Source organism: Suncus etruscus, chromosome 13 (genome assembly GCF_024139225.1).
Source record: "Suncus etruscus isolate mSunEtr1 chromosome 13, mSunEtr1.pri.cur, whole genome shotgun sequence".
Taxonomy (NCBI): Eukaryota; Metazoa; Chordata; class Mammalia; order Eulipotyphla; family Soricidae; genus Suncus; species Suncus etruscus.
Window position 1 is genome coordinate 32,550,306 of NC_064860.1, and position 21,263 is coordinate 32,571,568.

Sequence of the window (21,263 nt, forward strand, 5' to 3'; positions counted from 1 at the left end):
CCTTTTCCCTGGATCGGCTGCTTGCAAGGCAAACACCGCTGTGCTATCTCTCCGGGCCCTGTGATAATGCCTTTAAAATGTCTTTAATACTCAAAAGTAAACAGGAATGGCCACTCTTCATTTTCCTTTCTCCCCTTTCTTATAATCTACACAAATGTTGCTGACTTTTTGGGAAAATATGAGTAATGAGAATTTCAAGGCCATGAACACCTCTAAGAACTTTATTCCAATAGGTTTGGATATTTTGGTGATAATGTAGACATTCCTGGGATGATGAACAGATGCAGAATATTAGGAGAGCTCAGTTCCAGCACCTTAATTTGGAGTTATTGGCAGAGGCGATAGGATGGTGATCTTCATTTTAGTATTCAATTCTGCTCCAGTAGAACATGGCACCCAGCAGAACCCAAAACTAGAATGTAATGGGGAGAAAAAAACAAAACAATAAATAAAGAATAATTTATAGAAACATCTCACACTTGAGGTAAAATTATGTTAAATTCTTGTGGATATAGGGGGTAGTGGATTTTTAAATACATCTTAAGCTTTATCTTAGGGACAGAGGGAACATTAGCACTCAATTGAAATGGTCTGAAGATATGCCACAGAACTCAAGATATTTGACTAAGAAAAGGGGTTGGAATATCTAATAGCTCTGTGTCAGAACAGCCATAGAGCAGAATAGCCATATCTATAAAATGATAATATTGTCCTCTTCCAAAAAATAATAATGCTCACTGATAATGAGGTACTGTTCCAAGTTCTACATATGTCCCTCATTTTAATGATTCTAAAAATCAATACAAACAGAGGCATAGAGGAGATTCAAGCAGAGTTTGATCAGTCATCCTGGGAAAGCCCTCTACAAGCATCCATGGGTGGGACATGCCTTGGTTGCTGTTTAAAGAACAGTTCCTTTTTTTTTTTTTTTTTTTTGTTGTTGTTGTTAGTTTGGTTTTTGTTTTGGGCCACACCAAGGCCAAAAAAGCCTTGAAACATGACTTCATGGTTCCTGTTAAAGTGGTATAAACAGGAACTTCACTATCCTTCCCCCCCCCCATTATTCAGCAAGTTATTAAACACTTAACTATGTGCTAGGCAGTGGGAGCGTAGTAGCATCAGTTGGTTCTAGGTTTTCTACCCCCATCTCCAAGACAAATATTACAAAGGCATGACCACAGTAGAAGACTGCAGGGTTTCAGGAGAATTACTCAAAACATGGAGAGGTCATATCGGCCTTTGAAAGAGCCCATTTTCTCTCACTTGCTGCACTGTTTCTTATCCCAATATAATCTTTCTATTTCCCTAATATAATTTTTTTTGGAGGGCCATGACTGACCAGGGTTTACTCCTGGCAGGGTTTGGTATAACCATATGCAGTACCAGGGATCACATTTAGTTTGGCTGTTTTCAAGGCAAGATCTTAACATCTGTACTTTCTCTCTAAGCCCAACACAGCTTGCTTTCATTTCAATGCAGTTGCCTTGGAATCACAAAGTTAATAGTAATGAGACTTCAGGCATACAATATTTCAACACCTATTCCTTCAGTAGTGTCTACTTCCCTTCACCCATGCCCCCCCTTTTGCCTCCAACCTGCCAGTCTGCTTCCATGAGGCACTTTTTTTTTTGTTTGGTTTTTGGGCCACACCCGGCGGTGCTCAGGGGTTACTCCTGGCTGTCTGCTCAGAAATAGCTCCAGGCAGGCACGGGGGACCATATGGGACACCTGGATTTGAACCAACCACCTTTGGTGCTGCTTGCAAGGCAAAGGCCGCTGTGCTATCTCTCCGGGCCCTTGAGCTAATTTCTTTTCTTTTCTTTTTTTTTTTTTTTTGGTTTTTGGGCCACACCCTGCGGTGCTCAGGGGTTACTCCTGGCTGTCTGCTCAGAAATAGCTCCTGGCAGGCAGGGGGGACCATATGGGACACCGGGATTCGAACCAACCACCTTAGGTCCTGGATTGGCTGCTTTCAAGGCAAACACTGCTGTGCTATCTCTTCGGGGCCCCCATGAGGCACTTTTAAAAAATGTTTTTACACAGTGGTTTATGATACTTATAACCCAGGGGTGTTTTTTTTGGGGGGGGGGTAGAGCACTCAGTGGTACTCAGGGTTTAATACATGCTCTACACTCAGGAATTACTTCTGGTGGTGCTTGGGGAATCATATCTGATGCTGGGGATCCAACCTGGGTGAGTAGAAGACAACTGCCCTACTGGCTGTACTATTGCACCTAACCCAACTTTCTGAAAGTTGGACTTTTATGAGAGAGAGAGAACCTAGACTTCAAGAGTATTTGCATAGAGGTAATGAGAGATTATTTTCCCTTTTCATTGTTTCCACCTTTGGACTGATGGTGCAAAAGAAGTGGAAGATAAAACTGTTGGCATCTGTGCAAGTATCAAAAAAGAAGCATGAAAATTTCTGTATTCACTGAGGCTATGCACATGTAATTAAACCAAACCAAACTTCTTTTACATGAGTTGTCTTTGATGAAATATTTTGAATTCCTGTTTTATCAAATATTCACCTTTTATTACTTTTAATTTGGGGGTGGGGGTGGGTTTTGAGCTATGCCTAACTGTCCTCAGGGTTTACTCCTGGTTTTGTGCTTAGAGATCAATCTGGGTGGTGCTCAAGGATAATACCCTGTTGTTGTTATTCAAGGCACTCTGTCCACTGTACTACTGTTCTGACTCCTTACATAGCTTTTTAATTTGTATGACAAAGAGGAAGTTCTGTATTAAGCAATTTTGTAACATATGGAAATATGTAAAAATATGTATGTCTAAAGGAAAAACATTTGTGATTGAGTCTTACACTGAACTACACATAATACATCATTTTTACTTGGAAATAAAAAACTAACATACAAGCTATGATGTTCAGAATTGGGTATTTTGGCAGACATTTTCTCAAAAGTCCACAATCTGTCACTTCTAAGCAAATAAATGACAATATTTATCACCAGTGATAAATTTGTCTTTGAAGCAAATATCAGAAAACACATATTTGTCTCTGTGAGCTTAACAGCATCCAGATGCTTAAGTTCTTTTCAATGTGGCAATATCAATTAACACATTTTTTATAATTGCATGCCAGATCAGTATATCAGTGTACTTACATTTCCCTATGTAATTACTGCATGATGTTATATATGCATCAGTAGAAAATTTATGCAAAATACTAGATAATTCAACGTTACATATTATGTACTCGATATTACAATCTTAAAAGTTTGTGGACAAAGTATCATATTTCACTTTGTAACTAACATTAAGAATAATACCTGTCTAGTTTTGTGTAGTATCTAGGAAGAATTCTCACAAGTATATTTATATAAGCTACTAAAGTATTTTTTTCCAGCTACCTTTTTCTGTTAAGATGGAGTTTCTTCAAATCTTTAAGCCTAAGGAATATATGATTTTATGAAGCAGCAAATGTGAAAATCCATCTGTATTCTACTAAGCCAGACAATTGAAGATTTATAAAATATAAAAGATTGTTTCTTTTCTCTTTATCATTTAGTTGGAAACTTATTTACTATGAAAACAAGTTACACAAAATTTAATGTTAATATGCTATTGATTTATTATTTAAGTGAATTATTCAGTATTATTTTTTCATGTTAATTTCCAAGAGGGTAATATCATTAGATATAACTCTCATAGTAATCTCATAACATCTTTAATAATTTTTGATAGTGTAAAGAAGTTCTGAAATCAATACTTTGGGATTACTTTCTCAAAGCAATGGCTTTTAGTTCAGATATCTAGTTAGATACATTGATAGGAGAATGGAATTTGGTCCCTGGAGCAACTGAAACTGAGTCAGAATCTCAAGGTTGGGCTCCAATCTTCCCTTCAAGCTTCCCTAGGAGACTTTAGTGAGTAGCCAAGGCTCCATGCTGGAAGCTTGCAACTCAGATGAAGAGGGCAGTAAGGTAGAAGGAAGGAGAGACAGGTGGAGCGACTCTAGTCTAGCTGATAGTTAATAAACTAGCTGATAGCTTTTTATCTTATGTTACCATAAATGAACCATATTAGAAGACCTAAAGAAATGGGCTTAGCCTTAAGAAGAGTCTGGAAAGATGGGCCTGTTCTCTCTCCCTGACTGTGAAGTTAATAGCTCCTTCCTCAGAGTCTAGAAGATTCCAAAGGGATCCCAAGGCCTAGTTTGTTTGTTTGTTTGTTTTCCAGTCTAGTGTGGTTGTTACTCCAATCTCAAAGTTTTGTCTTATAATCCTCCACTCAGAAATAAAAATTCTCTGAAATACTCACAGTCCAGCAGAGAATGGCAAATCCAAACCAGGCAACTCCCCAAGCATGTCGGTCCAGTGGGCCAGAAATCAGTTCATAGCAACCCTGGAGAAGGAGGTGATTCCATAAAGGTAAAGGAACCAGAAAAAGAGACAGGGGCATTACTTGTATATAAAAAAAGAGACATTAAAAAAATCCCATTCGAGGCCAGAGCAATGGCACAGTGGTAAGGCATCTGCCTTGCCAGTACTAGCCTATGATGGACCACAGTTAGATACCCAATGTCCCATATGGTCCCCCAAACCATGAGCGATTTCTTAGTGTATAGCCAGGAGTTATCCCTAAGCATCACTGGGTATAGCCCACTCCCCCCCAAAAAATCCCATTCACAATTCTGCCTCAGATGACCTGGATTCGATCCCTGGCATCCCATATGGTCCCCCAAGCCTGCCAGGAGCAATTTCTGATTGCAGAGCCATGAGTGACCTAAAGTGCCACCAGATGTGGAAATAAAAAGAGAGAGAAAAAAAAAATGAAAAAAAAATCAAGTACCTTGGAGTCAACTTAAAGAGGTGAAAGCCCTATACAAAAAAACCCTGCATGTTCCAAGGTTCTATTAAAAAGGCAGGAACCAAGGGCCAGAGAGATAGCACAGTCGTGTTTGCCTTGCAAGCAGCCGATCCAGGACCTAAGATGGTTGGTTCGAATCCTGACATCCCATAAGGTCGCCAGTGCCTACCAGGAGCTATTTCTGAGCAGATAGCCAGGAGTAACCCCTGAGCACTGCCGGGTGTGTCCTCCCAAAAAACAAAAAAAAATATGGCAGGAGCCAGGGCCGGAGAGATAGCATAGAGGTAGGGCGTTTGCCTTACATGCAGAAGGATGGTGGTTTGAATCCCAGCATCCCATATGTCTCCCGAGCCTGCCAGGAGCAATTTAAGAGCATAGAGCCAGGAGTAACCCCTGAGCGTTTGTGACCCAAAAACCAAAAAAAAAAAAAAAAAAAAAAAAAAAAGGCAGGAGCCCCTATCTAGAAGATATAAATGAAATTTAAAAAAGGGGGCAGATGTGACAGAATTTTTAGAAATTTTATTTCTATTTATTTTTCATAGAACCTTGGAACATGAATCACTTTGTTTCGCCTAATTTTTTTTGGGGGGGGGCCACACCTGGTGGTGCTCAGGGGTTACTCCTGGCTGTCTGCTCAGAAATAGCTCCTGGCAGGCACGGGAAACCATATGGGACACCGGGATTCAAACCAACCACCTTTGGTCCTGGATCGGCTGCTTGCAAGGCAAATGCCCTGTGCTATCTTTCCGGGCCCTAATTTTTCTATGTCTCTACAAAATGAGAAAAGAAAAGAAAAAAAAAGTGGGACCCAGGGGCCAAGTGGTCTCAGGTACATTTTTTTGAGGAGTCTTTATTATTTATTTATTTATTGGCATTGGGCCACACCTGGTGATGCTCAGGGGTTACTCCTGGCTATGTGCTCAGAAATTGCTCCTGGCTTGGGGGGCCAACCGAGGTCCATCCTGGCTCAGCCATGTGCAAGGCAAACACCCTACCGCTGTGCTATCGCTCCAGCCCCTCTCAGATGCAGTTAGTAAAAAAAAAAAAAAAGTCAGAACTAAATACCCATGCCAAAGTCAATGACAATAAAATCAAGAGATCCAAACTTTAAAAAGCTAAACACAAAATGGACCTGTTACACTGGTAGACGTGGGCTAAGGGTGGAGGTACAGGATGGCTGCTGGAAACGTTGGTGGAGAGAGGTCAACATTGGTGGTGGGAATGGCCTAATTCACTGTTATTATATGCCTGATATACAACTGTGAATGACTTGTAATTCACAATGGTTTCAATAAAAAATTAAAGCAAACAAAAAACCCCAAAAAACAAAAAAGAAAACTACAAAGAGGACACAAGAAAATATAGACATACAGCTTGCACATGTATTGGGAGGATTAACCATTAAAATGACAGCACTTCCCAAAAACATTGTAAAAATTTAATGTAATCTCTCTAAGACTACCCATGACATTTTTCAAAGAAGTAGATCAAACACTCTTGAAAATCATTCAGAATAAAAAACACGCATGAATAGCTAAAGCTATTCTTAGAAAGAAGATGGGAAGCATCATTTTCCCCCAACTTTAAATTGAATTATAAAACAATAGTCATTAAAATAGCATGATAATGGAATAAAGGTAGACCCTCAGATCAATGGAATAGACTTGGTATTTAGAGACTGGCGCACGGACATACAATTAATTAGTCTTTGATAAAGGGGCAATAAATACAAAGTGGGGGGGGGGTGAAGCATCTTCAATAAGTGATGTTTGGATAACTGGTCAACCACCTGCAAAAAAAGTGAACTAAAAAAGTGGATTAAAGACCTTAATATCAGACCTGATACCTAAGGTACATAGAGGAAAATTTAGGTTAAACACTCCATGACATTGAGACTGAAGACATTTTCAAGGAGGAAACACCACTGGCCAAGTTAGTAGAAGCAAAGATAAACAAATGAGACTACATTAAACTGAGAAACTGAGAAACGTGTGCCCTTTAAAGGAAACAGTGAGTAGGATACAAAAACGAATCAACAAAATGGGAGAAACTATTCACCCAATCCCCATCTGATAAGGAGGTAATATCTAAGATATACAAGGCAATGACAGAACTTAACAAGAAAAAAACATAGAACAATCTCACTCATCTGTGGGATAAAGAAAATTAAAAGACAGTATGGTAATAATGCCCAAAGACAATATAGAATGTCAGTAGGACCAGTTCATGGTAGGAAGCTTGCCAAAAGAGCAGTGAGTGCAGTTGGAGTAGAAAAGGATCCACTATGACAAATATAGTTGGAACTGATCACTCTGGACAAGAAATGGGTGCTGATTGGGGATAAATTGATATGCATGGCAGGCACCCTTTCATCAACAATAGTGCAAACCCCAGTGATGTGAAAAGAGAGAGAGAGAGAGAGAGAGAGAGAGAGAGAGAGAGAGAGAGAGAGAGAGAGAGAGAGAGAGACAGACAGACAGACAGAGGCAAAATGCCTGTCCCAGAGACATGTAGGCATGGGGGGACTGGGAGAAAAATGGGGGACACTAGTGGTGGGAAAGTTGCACTGGTGAAGGGTGGTGTACATTCTATATTAAAACCCTAGTATGAAAATTCTGTAACCACGATGCTTAAATTAAAAAGTTTATTAATTCTATTCTCATGTTCTTGTAATTTTTTTAAATGTAAAATTTCCAAGTTCAGGTCTGGATTATCATTCCCATTTTACTAATAGAGAAGGAAAGAGTTTCTATTTACTAAAATTAGGGGAAAGGATGTAAAATTCCTCACTGGTAGGTTATTACCTATAGTTAACCAGTATTTACATATGAAGAGCAGGAGTCTTTGGAAAGTATTGAGAGGAGTGAAAACTCACTTGACTGTGATAATAACCAGGGACTCCTAGTTTGCAGGCATCCAGGTTGAGAGGTTCTTTAAGATTGTTCATAACACAGCACTGACGAGGCCAGGGATAGTCAGCATCATTATACTGAGCCCGGAAAGCAGAGGTGTATTTCTGCCAGTCCGAAGGGCCATTTACACCACAGCAATTGTCCTGTCAGCAGATGAAAAATATAAAATTTTCTTCATGGTCTTCGCTATGTATTGATTGTCACTAAGAATTTATAGATAAAGAACTATGAAGATGTACCGGGAATACAATACCTGACCCCACATAAATTTTAATTATTATGAAAGATAATACCTTGATAAAACAATATAAGAGAGGTATTATTCTCCTATTATAATGAACTGCATGAGAATCAGAAAATTAAAAATTAGTGATGAAAATATCAAGATTTATTTTAATTTTATATCCTAAAATAAAATTTTCTAGAGGAGTTATGTATTACACTTACAACAGGAGAAAACCAAGTGAAAAAAATAGTTCAGGCTTAGTGTACACTTTTATACCATCACATAGAAAAGAAAGATTGTAATCACATTCTTATCCCATGGATAAAAATTAGGAGAAAGGCTAAACACAGTTCACGTATTTGCTTTCTTTTTAATGAATTATGTTAATGTAATTTGAGGGGAGAAATTAAAACTCTAGGATATTTCAAACTTTGAGAATAAATATACCCCAACAAACCTGATCAGAAATCAAATACCTTAGAAGAATTTTCTGCTTTGCTTCTGGAGTATGGAAAACATGTGACAGTAGAAAAGAATAACTTTACATTTTTGAGCCAAGCATTTTAGAGAAAAATAAAAATCACTCTTTGAGCCAGACTTACTTCAGAATGGTAAGTAGACTTTTTCAGTGTGTTAGCATTTACATTGTTTTTTAGGAAGAGCTTTATATTTCAATCACACAGAAAATAACACTTCACCTGTACTCAGAAGTCCATTTGAATCCTGGTTTTGCCACTGTGTGCTTAAATTACTTTATCTTTTGAGTAAAACTACTTACATTTGTCTCCTACTCATGCAGGAGGCAGAGTTTATCAAAGAGTACTAAGTTCCAGATGTAATATGATCAAGTTCTTGGAATCTATGTTATCATGTTTATAGGTAGCAATTTGTATCCTATACTAGATAATTACTGAAAGTAAGATATTAAATATTTTCATCACAAGATGAGATGACATTAGTGAGAAGATATGTTAACTAATCAGTTTTTAAATAAGTGTATCAAATCATATGGAATATTTTTAATTTACACAATTATACATCAATAAATCTAGGAAATATTAAAATTAAAACAATTAAAATAAAATATAAAACAATTTTATTAACTATATTGTTAATAAAGGTAAACTATATATGTTAAGTAGTTAGATGGGTGCATTGAAGGAATGGGAGAAAGAGAAAAGGAGAGACAATATGGTAAAATTACTATGAGAAGTAAATTATTCTCTCTCAAGTACCTCATGAAGGGGCTGGAGAGAGAGCATAGCGGTAGGGCGTTTGCATTGCAAGCGGCCAACCCAGGACCAACCGTGGTTCGAATCCCAGCATCCCATATGGTTCCCGTGCCTGCCAGGAGTGATTTCTGAGCAGAGAACCAGGAATAACCCCTGAGTGCAGCTGGGTGTGGCCCCAAAACAAAACAAAACAGAATGAAAAAAAGGTAACTCATGAAGATAAGAAAGATCTTGAAATAAACAAGCCTTAAAATTATGAGTCTGGAGAGATAGTAATGTGGGTATGGCTCTTGCCTTGCACACAAGAAATTTGGATTTGATTCTTGGCACTCCATAGATTTCCCTGAGTCCCTCTCGGAGTGATCCCTGAGCATAGAACAAGGTGCGAGGGTAGGGGAAGCCCAGGAATAAACCAACCAACCAACTCTTTAACTCAGATAGCTTGTGGTTGCCAAATTCCTGATAAAGAGAGGACATTGGACAACCAGTTTTAGCTTATTGACAACATATTCAGCAAATAGATCCCTGATCTTATTTCACATTTCTCCTCATTTTAAAAAACACATATTAATTTACATGTTTCCCCCCTTGGATAATTAGATGCTAATCATACTTTAAGTATATGAGTAGGCATGTAGTCTTTATATGTACATTCAACTTTGGCATCACCTCAGTTATGCTACTTAAGTCTAAACCCTTATACCTATTCTAGTATGATTTTCTCTTCTGAGAGCGCCAGCATCCATAACCTTTACTTCATCTTTACTTCATCTCTAGGACTATCGTCTATATTTAAATTATTTTTCCAACAAACACAAAGAACAGGTATAACTGGCCCTGCAACCCTTCATCCCAGTTATATATATGCGTATAAAATATAAGGAATGAACTGCAATATAACAATGAGCCAATAGATGGCACTATCTCACACAAAGTATAAACAAAAAGAAACATTCAGAAAGTTTCAGGTTCAATATAGCATGTTTGAAATGAAACATTCAGTTTACCAAAAGTATTTTGCTGGACAAAATTTTACTTTTTAGGTAATTCTTTTGACTTCTACATTTTCCCCATTAAAATGAATTTCCCCAGAGAGAGGAGGAATAAAGTAGTCTTTTTAAGAAGATAGCGATACAATTTTGGCATTGGTTTTCAAAAGAGGAGAAAATTTCACTAGAAAGAATAAACCTGGAGAAATCTAAAAGTTAAGTATCAAACTTTTAACCCCAAAGCCTGGATGTATGAAAGGACAAAACTTACACATGTAGTTCCATAAAAAAATTCCCTCCCCCTATAATCCATTTTATATCATCATGCTGTACCTGCATAAAAATTGAGAAAAAGCTTTCATGAAACTTAGTTTATGCTGTGGGACACAAATAGACATTAGCTATTTTATTCTTATTTATTTAAAGATTTGCTGAATAAGGGGAGATCACAAATAGCTTGATTGTTGGAGCACATCGCTAGCATGTAGGAAGCCCTGAATTCCATGAACTCTCAAGCACCACTGGGTTGGTTGGAGTAGTAACAGCAACCCAATAGGGGCTGCACCCCCTATTTTAAAAAACACATAAAATGATGTTGACTGTGACCCTCTCTGCTGAGTTCACAATGTAGTAATGCAACATTAAATTAAGCAATTTTGATTTGAACTTGGCCAATAAAAACAGGTAGAAAGTATAGCAACAGCAGGCTGTATAAATGACCATAGTTTGGAGTGATTTGTCTGTGACTTTTCACTTGATTATGCCAGTGTCTGACAGATAATGCTACGAGACACTTTCAAAATAAGGCCAGCAGGACAGAATAAATAAATGGAAGGGGATGAAAAGAAAGTAGGCTTGATTTCTGGACAGCATGATAGATTAGAGACATCAGTGTAAAATTCTAAAGAATATGTAGAGCAAGCTTAAGTAGAGGGCAGTAAGGAAAGAAAGTTGTAAAAGAATTAGAATAACTTTTCTAATACTAATATGTGAGGTTCTTGGAAATTAGATCATCTTCAAGTCAAAAAAAGGAAAAAGGAAAGACCTTTGAATTTAATTGCATATATTTATTAAATAGAATTATATTTAATATGCTTATTAAAAACCTAAAGGGAAATGCTAAGAAATAAGTATCCAAAAATATTTATTTTTTTATAAATAAAAATTTAAAATTGATCGCAACATGTATGCGGTATGTAATACTTTAGGGTTGAATATGATAATTGACAGAAAGTAATTTAGCATCTAATCTTGAGCTTTGTGACTTGGTAATACTCCAGGATTGGAGTTGTGAGAGGATGAAAAACTAGCAAAGAAAGAATAAGTGGCCTGTGTGACTAATGATGATGAAATGGCAAATAAGTTAAGGATAGAAATGTAATTATTGAATCTGGCAGAATGCAGGTAATTAGTAACAGATAATACTGTATTTAATGGAACAGTGGGGTCAGAAGTAAATTGGAGTTAGAAGAAAGCTGAGAAAAGGTGTGAAAACTGAGATAGCTAATGGGATGGGATCTCTGTGGAGATTTTCTGAAAAATAAAAGAGAGCACCAGTAATAGAGAGTGGGTGATTGCTGAACATCGGAATAGTAGGTAAATGTTGAGCAACCTTTTGAAAGGCTGTAAATTTTAACATGTTCATGCAATATAATAGAAAAGTGGGTGAATGATTAGAAGTAGTAGTAGGATAGCAGTATAACAGAATAGTCGGCGAATGTTGAACACCATTAAGCTTTTGAAAAAATGGACAGTTTAAAATGTTTGTGTAAGGTGATGTGGAGAGAAACTTATGAGTAGACCAGACAGAGAAGGTTGTAGCAAAAATGAGAAAAAGTAGAACAGAAGCACAAAAGTTTGACAATGGAACATTTATTATAGTAGAAGAGAAGGTAAAACTCCCATGAATTAGGCATGGTAGATGGGAAGATTTGAAAGTAAATGATGAGGTGGTTCTTGTTGTTTTAAAAATATGAGGTGAGGTCACCAGTTAAGACTGGAGGTGAGGCCATGTGTCATAGGCATGAAAAGAGTAAAGATGCAAAATAAAAGATTATACATTTTCTAGAATATGCTAAGCAATATTCAGTCAGTGCCAAATTTGAACTTTGTGTTTACTGTGCTTGTTTGAATTTCTCCAGCATTGTTCAGCTTTTGTGGTGTGAGAGAAGTGGACAGGAGATTGTATCAATCATAGTCATAGACGTTTATTAGTAAATAAAAAAATTAAGATAGGAAATAAAGTAGACAGATGCAGGAGTGACTCTAAGGCAGGATCATGAAATCTTAGTGAGGCAAGGAAGAGAGAACATGGAAAGAATTAATAGAAAATGAAGAAGTTTCCAAGTGAATTTGAACTTATAATGTGATGAACATGCCTGGAATGAAGATATATTATATAAACTGAAGGAAATTATAGAAGATGAGGTTAGAAAATAAGATGTTTCAAGTCAAAATCCCTTAAGGGTTGTAGATATTGATGATGATATGCCAACTATTGCCATGGAACTTGGTGGCATAGGTGAAACAAAAGAAAGATTTTCGAAATGAAGTAGGTCAAGAAAGTGCGAGGTAAGTTGCTGGTAGAGACACTAATGTGAATGTAGAAAAGAACATAATGAGTGAAGAAGCAGAGCATGAACAAGAAATCCTTAAGGAAGCAGGATAATCTTCAGTGTAGTTGATAGTTGAGTGTAGTTGATAGTCACAGATAGGAGCACCAGCTACTGTGTAATTTAGACTGCTGGCATATTTGAGGAAGAAATGAAGAAAGAGAATAGAAAGGAAGCCAAGAGTAAGAATGACATGACACTGAGTAAAAATTTACATTCATTAAACAATTTAGGACTGATAATGGAATTTTGTAGATATTTGAGTTCTGGATATAAGGTCTGACTTCTAGTTAGAAAAGAACTGGATGATCAAATTAAAACAGAGTCTATGGTTTTCATAGAAAGTATAAAAATGTACTAAAGAAGCAAAATAAAAATAGGTGGATATTGCCACTTGAGTTCTGTGGGTCAGAGGCAACTTTTCATTCATTCGTTCGAATTTCAGATATTACCTGGAGCATAAGCCTGTCCCAGGTTTTGGTGACGCCATTGTTTTTCCACTGATCATCGTTGTTTGGAGGAGTATTGTTTTGGTACCTCACTAGCATCTGCTTCAGGAAGAGGTTGGTTGTAAACTATGATGAGAAGAGGCAACACAAAATGAAGAGCTAGTACACAAATCCCCAAGAAGGCAAGTGATTTACTTGGTCTGCTGCTGGGACATAGAGTATCATTGTCTTCTAGAGAACAACTGCACTTTCTCAAATATTGCAATTAGGGGTAGGAATGGTGTAACTCTGCTCTGAGTCATTGAAACCTCTGTGGGTGGAGAAGACTCATTTCAAATTTACTACTGGACAAGGGGTGGATTATACCTAGCAGTGTTCCATTTAGGCGTGACCTATAGCAATGCTCAAGAGATCACATGCTATGTCAGAGGATTAAACTGCTGTTTAATTTCTCCAACCCGAGATCTTTATTTTAATGTTTTTTTTTTTTTTTTTTGGCCACATCCAACAATGCTCAAGGCTTACTCCTGGCTCTGCATTCAAGGATCACTCTTGGTGATCCCAAATGGGGTGTCAGTGATTGAAGCAGGGTCAGCTGCTTTCAATTCAAGTAACATCATTGTACGATCTACAGCTTCAAGATTTTTATTTTAAAATAAATCTCAGTGAAGTTTTGTGAGATGGATTACTGACTTCGAGCATGAGGTGTGAGTTTGGCCTTCTCCCATTCCTCTCCCTCCAACTCCCCACTGTATGTGCTGAGTACCAATCTAGCAGCTCTGCTATTTGTGATCCAAGGTACCACAAGCAATTTCCAGTCACATTGAAACCAGGAATATGCAAGTACTGCAACTAGAATGTAAGAACCCCAGCAAACACAACAGTAAAAAAGAGTGTGATCCAAGGGTTGGAGAGATAGTACAGCAGGCAGGACATTTGTCTTGCACATGGCCAACTTAGTTCAATTTCCTGTATCCAATACGGACCCCAAGTCTCACCAGGAGTAATTACTGAGTACAGAACCAGGAGTAACCTCTGATCATATCCAGGTGTGGTCTAACATCCCCACTCTCCAAAATTAGTGTAACCCCTCCACTTCCATTATGAGCACTGTAAACAGATATGGGAGCTCCAAAACCTGAGGTTCACACCCCACAACCAAATGTGTATGTGTGACCCTGAATCATCATAGAGGGATGGAATAGAATGGGTCAGTAAAATAAGTAGCTATGAGACCCAGGCTAATGGATGTGGATGGACATTGGGAAATGGAATTATTGATCCTTATTGAAGACTAGTGGCCAGAGCAGAGCAATGAAGAGGGGTTATAAACTTGGATCCTGGAAATCACATAGCATAGACTCAGAGTTCTATTCTTTTTGTTGTTTGGTTGGTTTTAGGCTACATTTAGCTGTTTTCAGGACTTACTCCTGGTTCTGTGCTCAGGGCTCACTGACAGGCTTGAAGGAACATATGGGTATTAAATCTGGGTTAGCTATATGTTTGGCAAGCATCCTGTTCTCTGTACTATTGCTCCAAGCTCAGGATTCTGCTCTTAACTCTTACCAGCCATATAACTTTGGACAAGTGACCTTGCTCTTTTTATGTCTCATTTTGCATCTATAAAATAACGACAGTGATTAGAAAATTTTTTATGGGGGCCGGAGAGATAGCATGGAGGTAAGGCGTTTGCCTTTCATTCAGGAGGTCATCGGTTCGAATCCCAGCGTCCCATATGGCCCCCTGTGCCTGCCAGGAGCAATTTCTGAGCACAGAGCCAGGAATAACCCCTGAGCACTGCCGGTGTGACCCAAAAACCACAAAAAAAATCTTTTATGAAGTTATTGGGAAAATTAAGTAAAACTCTCAGGTTACTGAGAGAGACTGGTGTAGCATTAGGGCTACTATACATGATGAGAATGGTGGTGGTGAGCTGTGATAGAAGCATTCTTCACTCTTTTGAGTTTATACTTACAAAATCTCTCTGTGTTGCTGCTGTGATACAGGATGCCACTTCGAAGCCATATACAATAAACATCAGAATAAAATACTGGGAAAGAAACACAAGAAAAAGGTAAGAGGTAAAATATAGCCACAAGAAATATCAGTTACATTTTTAAAAGCACATTCATCTAAATACAATCATCCAATCATTATGCATAATTACTCAATAAACCCTCAGGGATCAGCTGCTTAGAGCAAGACTTGGTTCAAAGTGCTAATCAAATCCTTTCCCCTTTTCTCCGGAGGGAACAAACAACCTCTGAATACAATACTGAGCTTTCTCAGCCCACAATCCTGAATTTATGAGAATTAAATAGGAAATAATTAATACAAGAGAATAAATATGTGTGAATGGTTGTCAAGAGAATTGGAATATTAGACACAATATAGGATCTCAGAAATATACCTCTTTGGAGAAAGTTTTCTTGGGTTTTACAAAATATTAGGCAGTACATAAATGAGGGAAAAATAAACAGGATCATGTGTTTTTTTTTTGTTTTTTTTTTTTTTTTGTGGTTTTTGGGTCACACCCGGCAGTGCTCAGGGGTTATTCCTGGCTCCAGGCTCAGAAATTGCTCCTGGCAGGCACGGGAGGACCATATATGGGACGCCGGGATTCGAACCGATGACCTCCTGCATGAGAGGCAAACGCCTTACCTCCATGCTATCTCTCCGGCCCCTTGTTTTGTTTTATTTTTGTTTCTGGGTCACATTCATTGGTGCTCAGGAATGACTCCTGGCTCTGAACTTAGGAATAACTATTGGCAGGTGCAGGGAAATGAGAATTGAACCTGGGTTAGTAGTCTACAAGGCCTTACCCACTGTACTCCAGCTTCAAACAGGATCATGTTGAATAAATATTATCCAGACCAAGTGTCCAGTCTTGTGAAGGAGGATCCCAACCTACAAGTCTGCAGTGTTCACTCATGTTATGTTCTCCACATATCTCCCGTTGTAATGATAACTGTTAGGGTAGTGAAACAGCTCGTTTTGTGTTGTCTGTGGTGGTGTATGTATATACATGATACCCATATATAATGTTGCCCCTTTTATGGCTGCAAATAATCTGGACAAAGGACAGCCTGAGAGTCTGCACGGAGACTCTGTAGGCATTCTCTCTTTCCCCAGCCTTTAGACTGTTGATCTTGTGGGAAAGGCCACTGTTCCAAGTTGCAGGGAGCTCAGGGAAACTTTTCCCAACCTGTCAGGAAAGGTTTTCTGAGTAGGACACTCTGGTGCCCTAATCACACTATCCAGAAAAAGGCTTAAGATGGAAAGTGGAAGTGAGCCTCTGAGGTGTATGGGTGGATGTTGGTGCCATTAGAGTCTCTGTATTCACTCAGCTTTGCTCTCTATGGGAGATTGCTTTGCTTGCTCCACTTAAAAAGAAAACCCTTAGTGGTTAGAAATATGGTTCAAAAGGGTGGAGCACATGCTTTATATGTGCTAGGTCCTCCCTATGTTAGATCTGTGACATTACATGGTCTCCTGAGAACCTCTGGATGCAGTCCTGGTGGACGTCTCTCCCCACCTCAGCCCCCAGTACTTGCAACATGAGACTGAACTCTGAATAGTTAGACCCACACTGCTGGGGAATATGGATAAAAGTGGTCTCCAGGGCTCTCAATCCTTTGAGCAGTTCAGGAGGGTATGATAATCTCTATAAGAATAGAGAGAAGAGAGACAGAAAGAGAAAAACTCATTAGAAACACTCTAAAAAGGAGTGTCTCTTTCAGTCTCTTGAGGGTGGGAACTCTTCTTTGCAAAGAATGAAGATCATTTCTTTTAGTGGAATTCCTCTGGCTGTGGCATGTGTGTATATGTGTGAGCTTTCTCTCTCTCTCTGTCTCTCTGTCCCTGTCTCTGTCTCTCTCTGCCTCTTTGCCTCTCTCTGTCTCTCTCTTTCTCTCTCTCTCTGTCTCTCTCTCTCTCACACACACACACAAAATCCAAAGGAGACAATGATGCAGGTGAAATTTGTCTCCCTGGTCAAATGCTCCTCCTCTCCCTTTCATTCCTTTCATACCCTCCCAAATCAGGTGCTTTTGCCCTAGTAATGACTCAGAGGAGCCAAAATATGTCAATGTTCTGCATTCCAGGGGTACAGGACAATATTAACTCACTTCAGAGGTGAGTTACAAGCTGTTGGACTTGTTCAGTAAAGGTGGAACTCAGGTCCTGTGGCCTTTTGCCAGATTTATTCAGGGGTGAGGCACGAAGGGTGGGATCCCTGTTTCCTATGAGAGATCGCTATTCTGAATCTGGGGGCAGATTTGGGGCTAGCTGCTACACATGGGGTTCCAAATTCTGCTATCTTTACATTGCTATCTGCAAAGGTAGGGCACCACGTTGCTATCTGCACCTGGAGCTCAGAGTTAGGACCTCCACAGATAGATGGTAGCTGCAGCTGATCTTCCCAGTGGTTTTCCATTTTGGTTTCTAGGCCCCAGAAAAAGAGAGGCTAAATAACACAAGAGATACAAGCGGTCATATAGAATCATCAACCACAAGCTCAAACCATAAGCTCATGCTTATGCTTTCCCTTGAAAATTTATGAATATGTTATTCTTAATATATCAATACTTGATTAATATTCAAATGTTTTATGACTTGTCAATGATCCAGTCTTCACTCTATTTTTTGCCCTATATAATTATTGGCAAAAACTATTGAGTGAATGCGGACACAATGAAGGGGCCAGGTCTAGAAAATAAAACAGAATTGTCCCCCGATGCCTAATGGAAGAAGATGCAATCTATGAGAATTACCCAGGAAACTATTGTAAAGAGTTCTAAGGGCTCACCGCCAGAAGAATTTTCCTGCTGGACTTCATGATGCCTACAATTCCCATCACTGCTAGGCAAAAGAGACATATGCCAACAAACATGCCAATCCAAGCTGCTCCATAGATGTCATCATTGTCAGTGGCTTCCAACAGTGGATAGAGGCTATGTTGGTCTGATACGAAGAAGATGCATTCAGCAGTGAGGGCAATGCCACACATCTGGGAGCAGAAAGGGACACTGTCAGTAGGGTGACCAGGAGATAATGCAGTGAGGAAGAATAGGGCAAGATGTGGGGTTGCTAAGAGAAAGTAAGTTTTCACTGGCATGGATTATGAGTAACTGACTCAAACTCCATCTTATTGATTGGTAAAATGCTTCCTTCCTCAAGTCACTTTGTTTTGCTCTTATTTAGGAAAAACACCCAAAGTTTAGATCCTCTTTAGAGTCCTTGAGGTGTGAACCTTTCACACAAATAACATCCAGAAAAACCATTACCCCTTTGCCCCTTAACACTCTATCTCTGGGCTTACACTTCCTCATTGACCATATCCTGGTTCTATTGATCAGTACTAAAGAGCCAGGGAATGTTAGAGTGGTAGGAAACTTGGGGGTTCTCTTTCCCATGTGCCCATATTTTACAGATGAGAGGCTAAGATAGGCAATGACTTGTCTAGAGTCAGTAACAGAGCTGGGTTGCCTGTGTATATGGTGCCCGAGCACATGTTACCCACATCTCCCCTCTTGGAATTTGTACTTTCCTCTTTTCATGCTGGGTTGTGTAGTGGGGCTCTCTCTGCTTTTGGCGAAACCCTTTTTCTCTCTTGAGCATGCTATTCATTACTTTTTCTCTTTTTTCCCCTTCCCCTTCCTCAGTACCTCCGTATAAAATACATTTTTACTTAAAAACAAACAAACAAACAAACAAAGCTGGGAAAAGAGCTATTGAATTTGATATTCCTTTGGGCCATTAGATTTCCCTGTTGTGTCATACAGTAGGGCTTCTGAGTTATACTCATATGTTGGCAATTGCATAATAAGAACAAAGCTAACATCTATCCCCAATAATAGGAACAACAGAGCCCCATGGAAATCAAACTCTGGTGAAACAGGGAAGGCAAGAAGAAGCAGTGTGTGAGTGTGTGTGTGTGTGAGTGTGTGTGTGTGTGTGTGTGTGTGTGTGTGTGTGTGTGTGTGTATGTGTGTGTGTGTGTGTGTGTGTAGTGGAAGTTTAGGCACTGATCATGCTTGGAAAACTGTTTTTACATACCTATGCTTTAAAATTGAGGTAGAAAAAAATCTATACTTCAAGCTATGGTAATTTGATATATTACATGATTATAAATAAGTTTGAACTAGCATACTTTTTTTGATATTTTTATTTTATTAAAAATGTATTATATAGTTACATAACTGATCATAATACATCTGTTTCAGAATGACAGAAAGTGAAGTTATTAAAAATAGAAAGAAAATAAAGAATTTTAAAAAAGATAGAAAAAGGAAGATAGTTCATTAGCAATTATATTTGTGAAAATTATTGTATCACCAATAAAGTCGTTAATACAATAGCCAAAGATTTAGTACTCTCCCTTTTTTTCCTTTAGAGATGGGAGATACACTAAATAAAAAGATGTGTGTGTGTGTGTGTGTGTGTGTGTGTGTGTGGTTGTTTGCATAGGCACAGCAAAATATGGAAGGAACTAGAAAGAAAGACCTTTGTCCTAAAAAACAGGGAGATCTTATCCCCAAAGTATTTTGGCATAAGACCAACTCAAGGTTCCAGGAATACTAGATTGTCCAATCCCATAGTCATTCTCAGTGGTCAATTCTTCACCATCACAGTTGTTGTTGTCAGGTAAGAACTAGCATACTTTTAAATACATTTCTTTCTTTTCTTTTCTTTTCTTTTCTTTTCTTTTCTTTTCTTTTCTTTTCTTTCTTTTTTTTTTTTGGTGGTTTTTGAGTCACACCCAGCAGTACTCAGGGGTTACTCCTGGCTCCATGCTCAGAAATTGCACCTGGCAGGCACGGGGGACCATATGGGACGCTGGGATTTGAACCGATGACTTTCTGCATGAAAGGCAAATGCCTTACCTCCATGCTATCTCTCTGGCCCCTCAAATACATTTCTTAAAATGAGATGTGTCATTTTCCTTTAATTCTCACTTTTGATTACTTTAAAATCATGATTACAGTGAGAACAGAATTTCTTGAAAAAAATACTCCTTGGGCTGGAGTGATAGTACAGCAAGTAAGGTTCTGTGTGTACCCCTACCCCATAAAAGAAACAAAAACTCTTACCCCAATAATCACATTTCCAAATATCAGCAGGCCCTGGAAGCAATGGACAGTGGCATCGTCTTTAGCCATCTTCTGAATGTCCTGTAAGCTGAAGACACAATTGAGAACTTTGCTCCATAATAGAAGTAGTGATGAGGGGCCGGAGAGATAGCATGGAGGTAAGGCGTTTGCCTTTCATGCAGGAGGTCATCGGTTCGAATCCCGGCGCCCCATATGGTCCCCTGTGCCTGCCAGGAGCAATTTCTGAGCCTGGAGCCAGGAATAACCCCTGAGCACTGCCAGGTGTGACCCAAAAACCAAAAAAAAAAAAAAAAAAAAAAGAAGTAGTGATGAGTTCTTTTTTAATATATATTTATAATATATGTACTTATATAAAATTTACATGTATTTTTGTATTAAATTTGTTAATTGAATTGCCATGAGATACACAGTTACAGAGCATTCTTTTTTCATTTAGAAGGACATATTATTTATTTATTTATTTTTGCTTTTTTTGGATCACACCCAGTGACGCTCCTGGCTATGTGCTCAGAAATCACTTCCCACCACAAAGAGTGATGAGTTTAGTTAGAGAAATAACTACATTGAGAACTATCCTATCAATTAGAATGTATGAGGGGAATAGAAAGCCTGCTTCGAGTACAGACAGGGAGTGGGGTGGGGAGGAGGGAGACTTGGGACATTGGTGATGGGAATGTTGCACTAGTGATGGGAGGTGTTCTTTACATGACAGAAACCCAACCACAATCATGTTTGTAATCAAGGTGTTTAAATAAAAAGTTATTTAAAAAATAAAAGATATTTCTTGGCAAAAAAAAAAAAATTTAAAAAATTAAAAAAAAAGAAATCGCTCCCGACTTGGAGGACCTTATGGGATGCTGGGGGATTGAACTGCAGTCCATTCTAGGTTAGCTGCATGCAA

General features: G+C 38.6%; 1 protein-coding gene across 1 annotated transcript; it reads right to left on the reverse strand.

Annotated features, from left to right (window-relative positions):
- Positions 1 to 361: 361 nt before the first annotated feature.
- On the reverse strand, positions 362 to 20,410 carry UPK1B (uroplakin 1B). Its single transcript, XM_049785933.1, has 7 exons — positions 20,342 to 20,410; positions 18,058 to 18,258; positions 15,226 to 15,300; positions 13,254 to 13,376; positions 7,706 to 7,885; positions 4,282 to 4,365; positions 362 to 412 (listed from the first exon to the last, which is right to left on the reverse strand). Exons 1-7 carry the CDS (start codon positions 20,408 to 20,410, stop codon positions 362 to 364), a joined length of 783 nt encoding a protein of 260 aa, XP_049641890.1.
- Positions 20,411 to 21,263: the final 853 nt, after the last annotated feature.

Bases quoted from the DNA above. Each gene is read 5' to 3' on its own strand.
- UPK1B (XM_049785933.1), bottom strand. From the start codon at position 20,410: ATGGCTAAAGACGATGCCACTGTCCATTGCTTCCAGGGCCTGCTGATA. The intron at 18,259-20,341 runs GTAAGAGTTTTT...TTCTGCTCCCAG, and splicing joins TTGGAAATGTGATTATTGGG to ATGTGTGGCATTGCCCTCAC. The intron at 413-4,281 runs GTGAGTATTTCA...ATTACATTCTAG, and splicing joins TTGCCATTCTCTGCTGGACT to TTTTGGGTTCTGCTGGGTGC.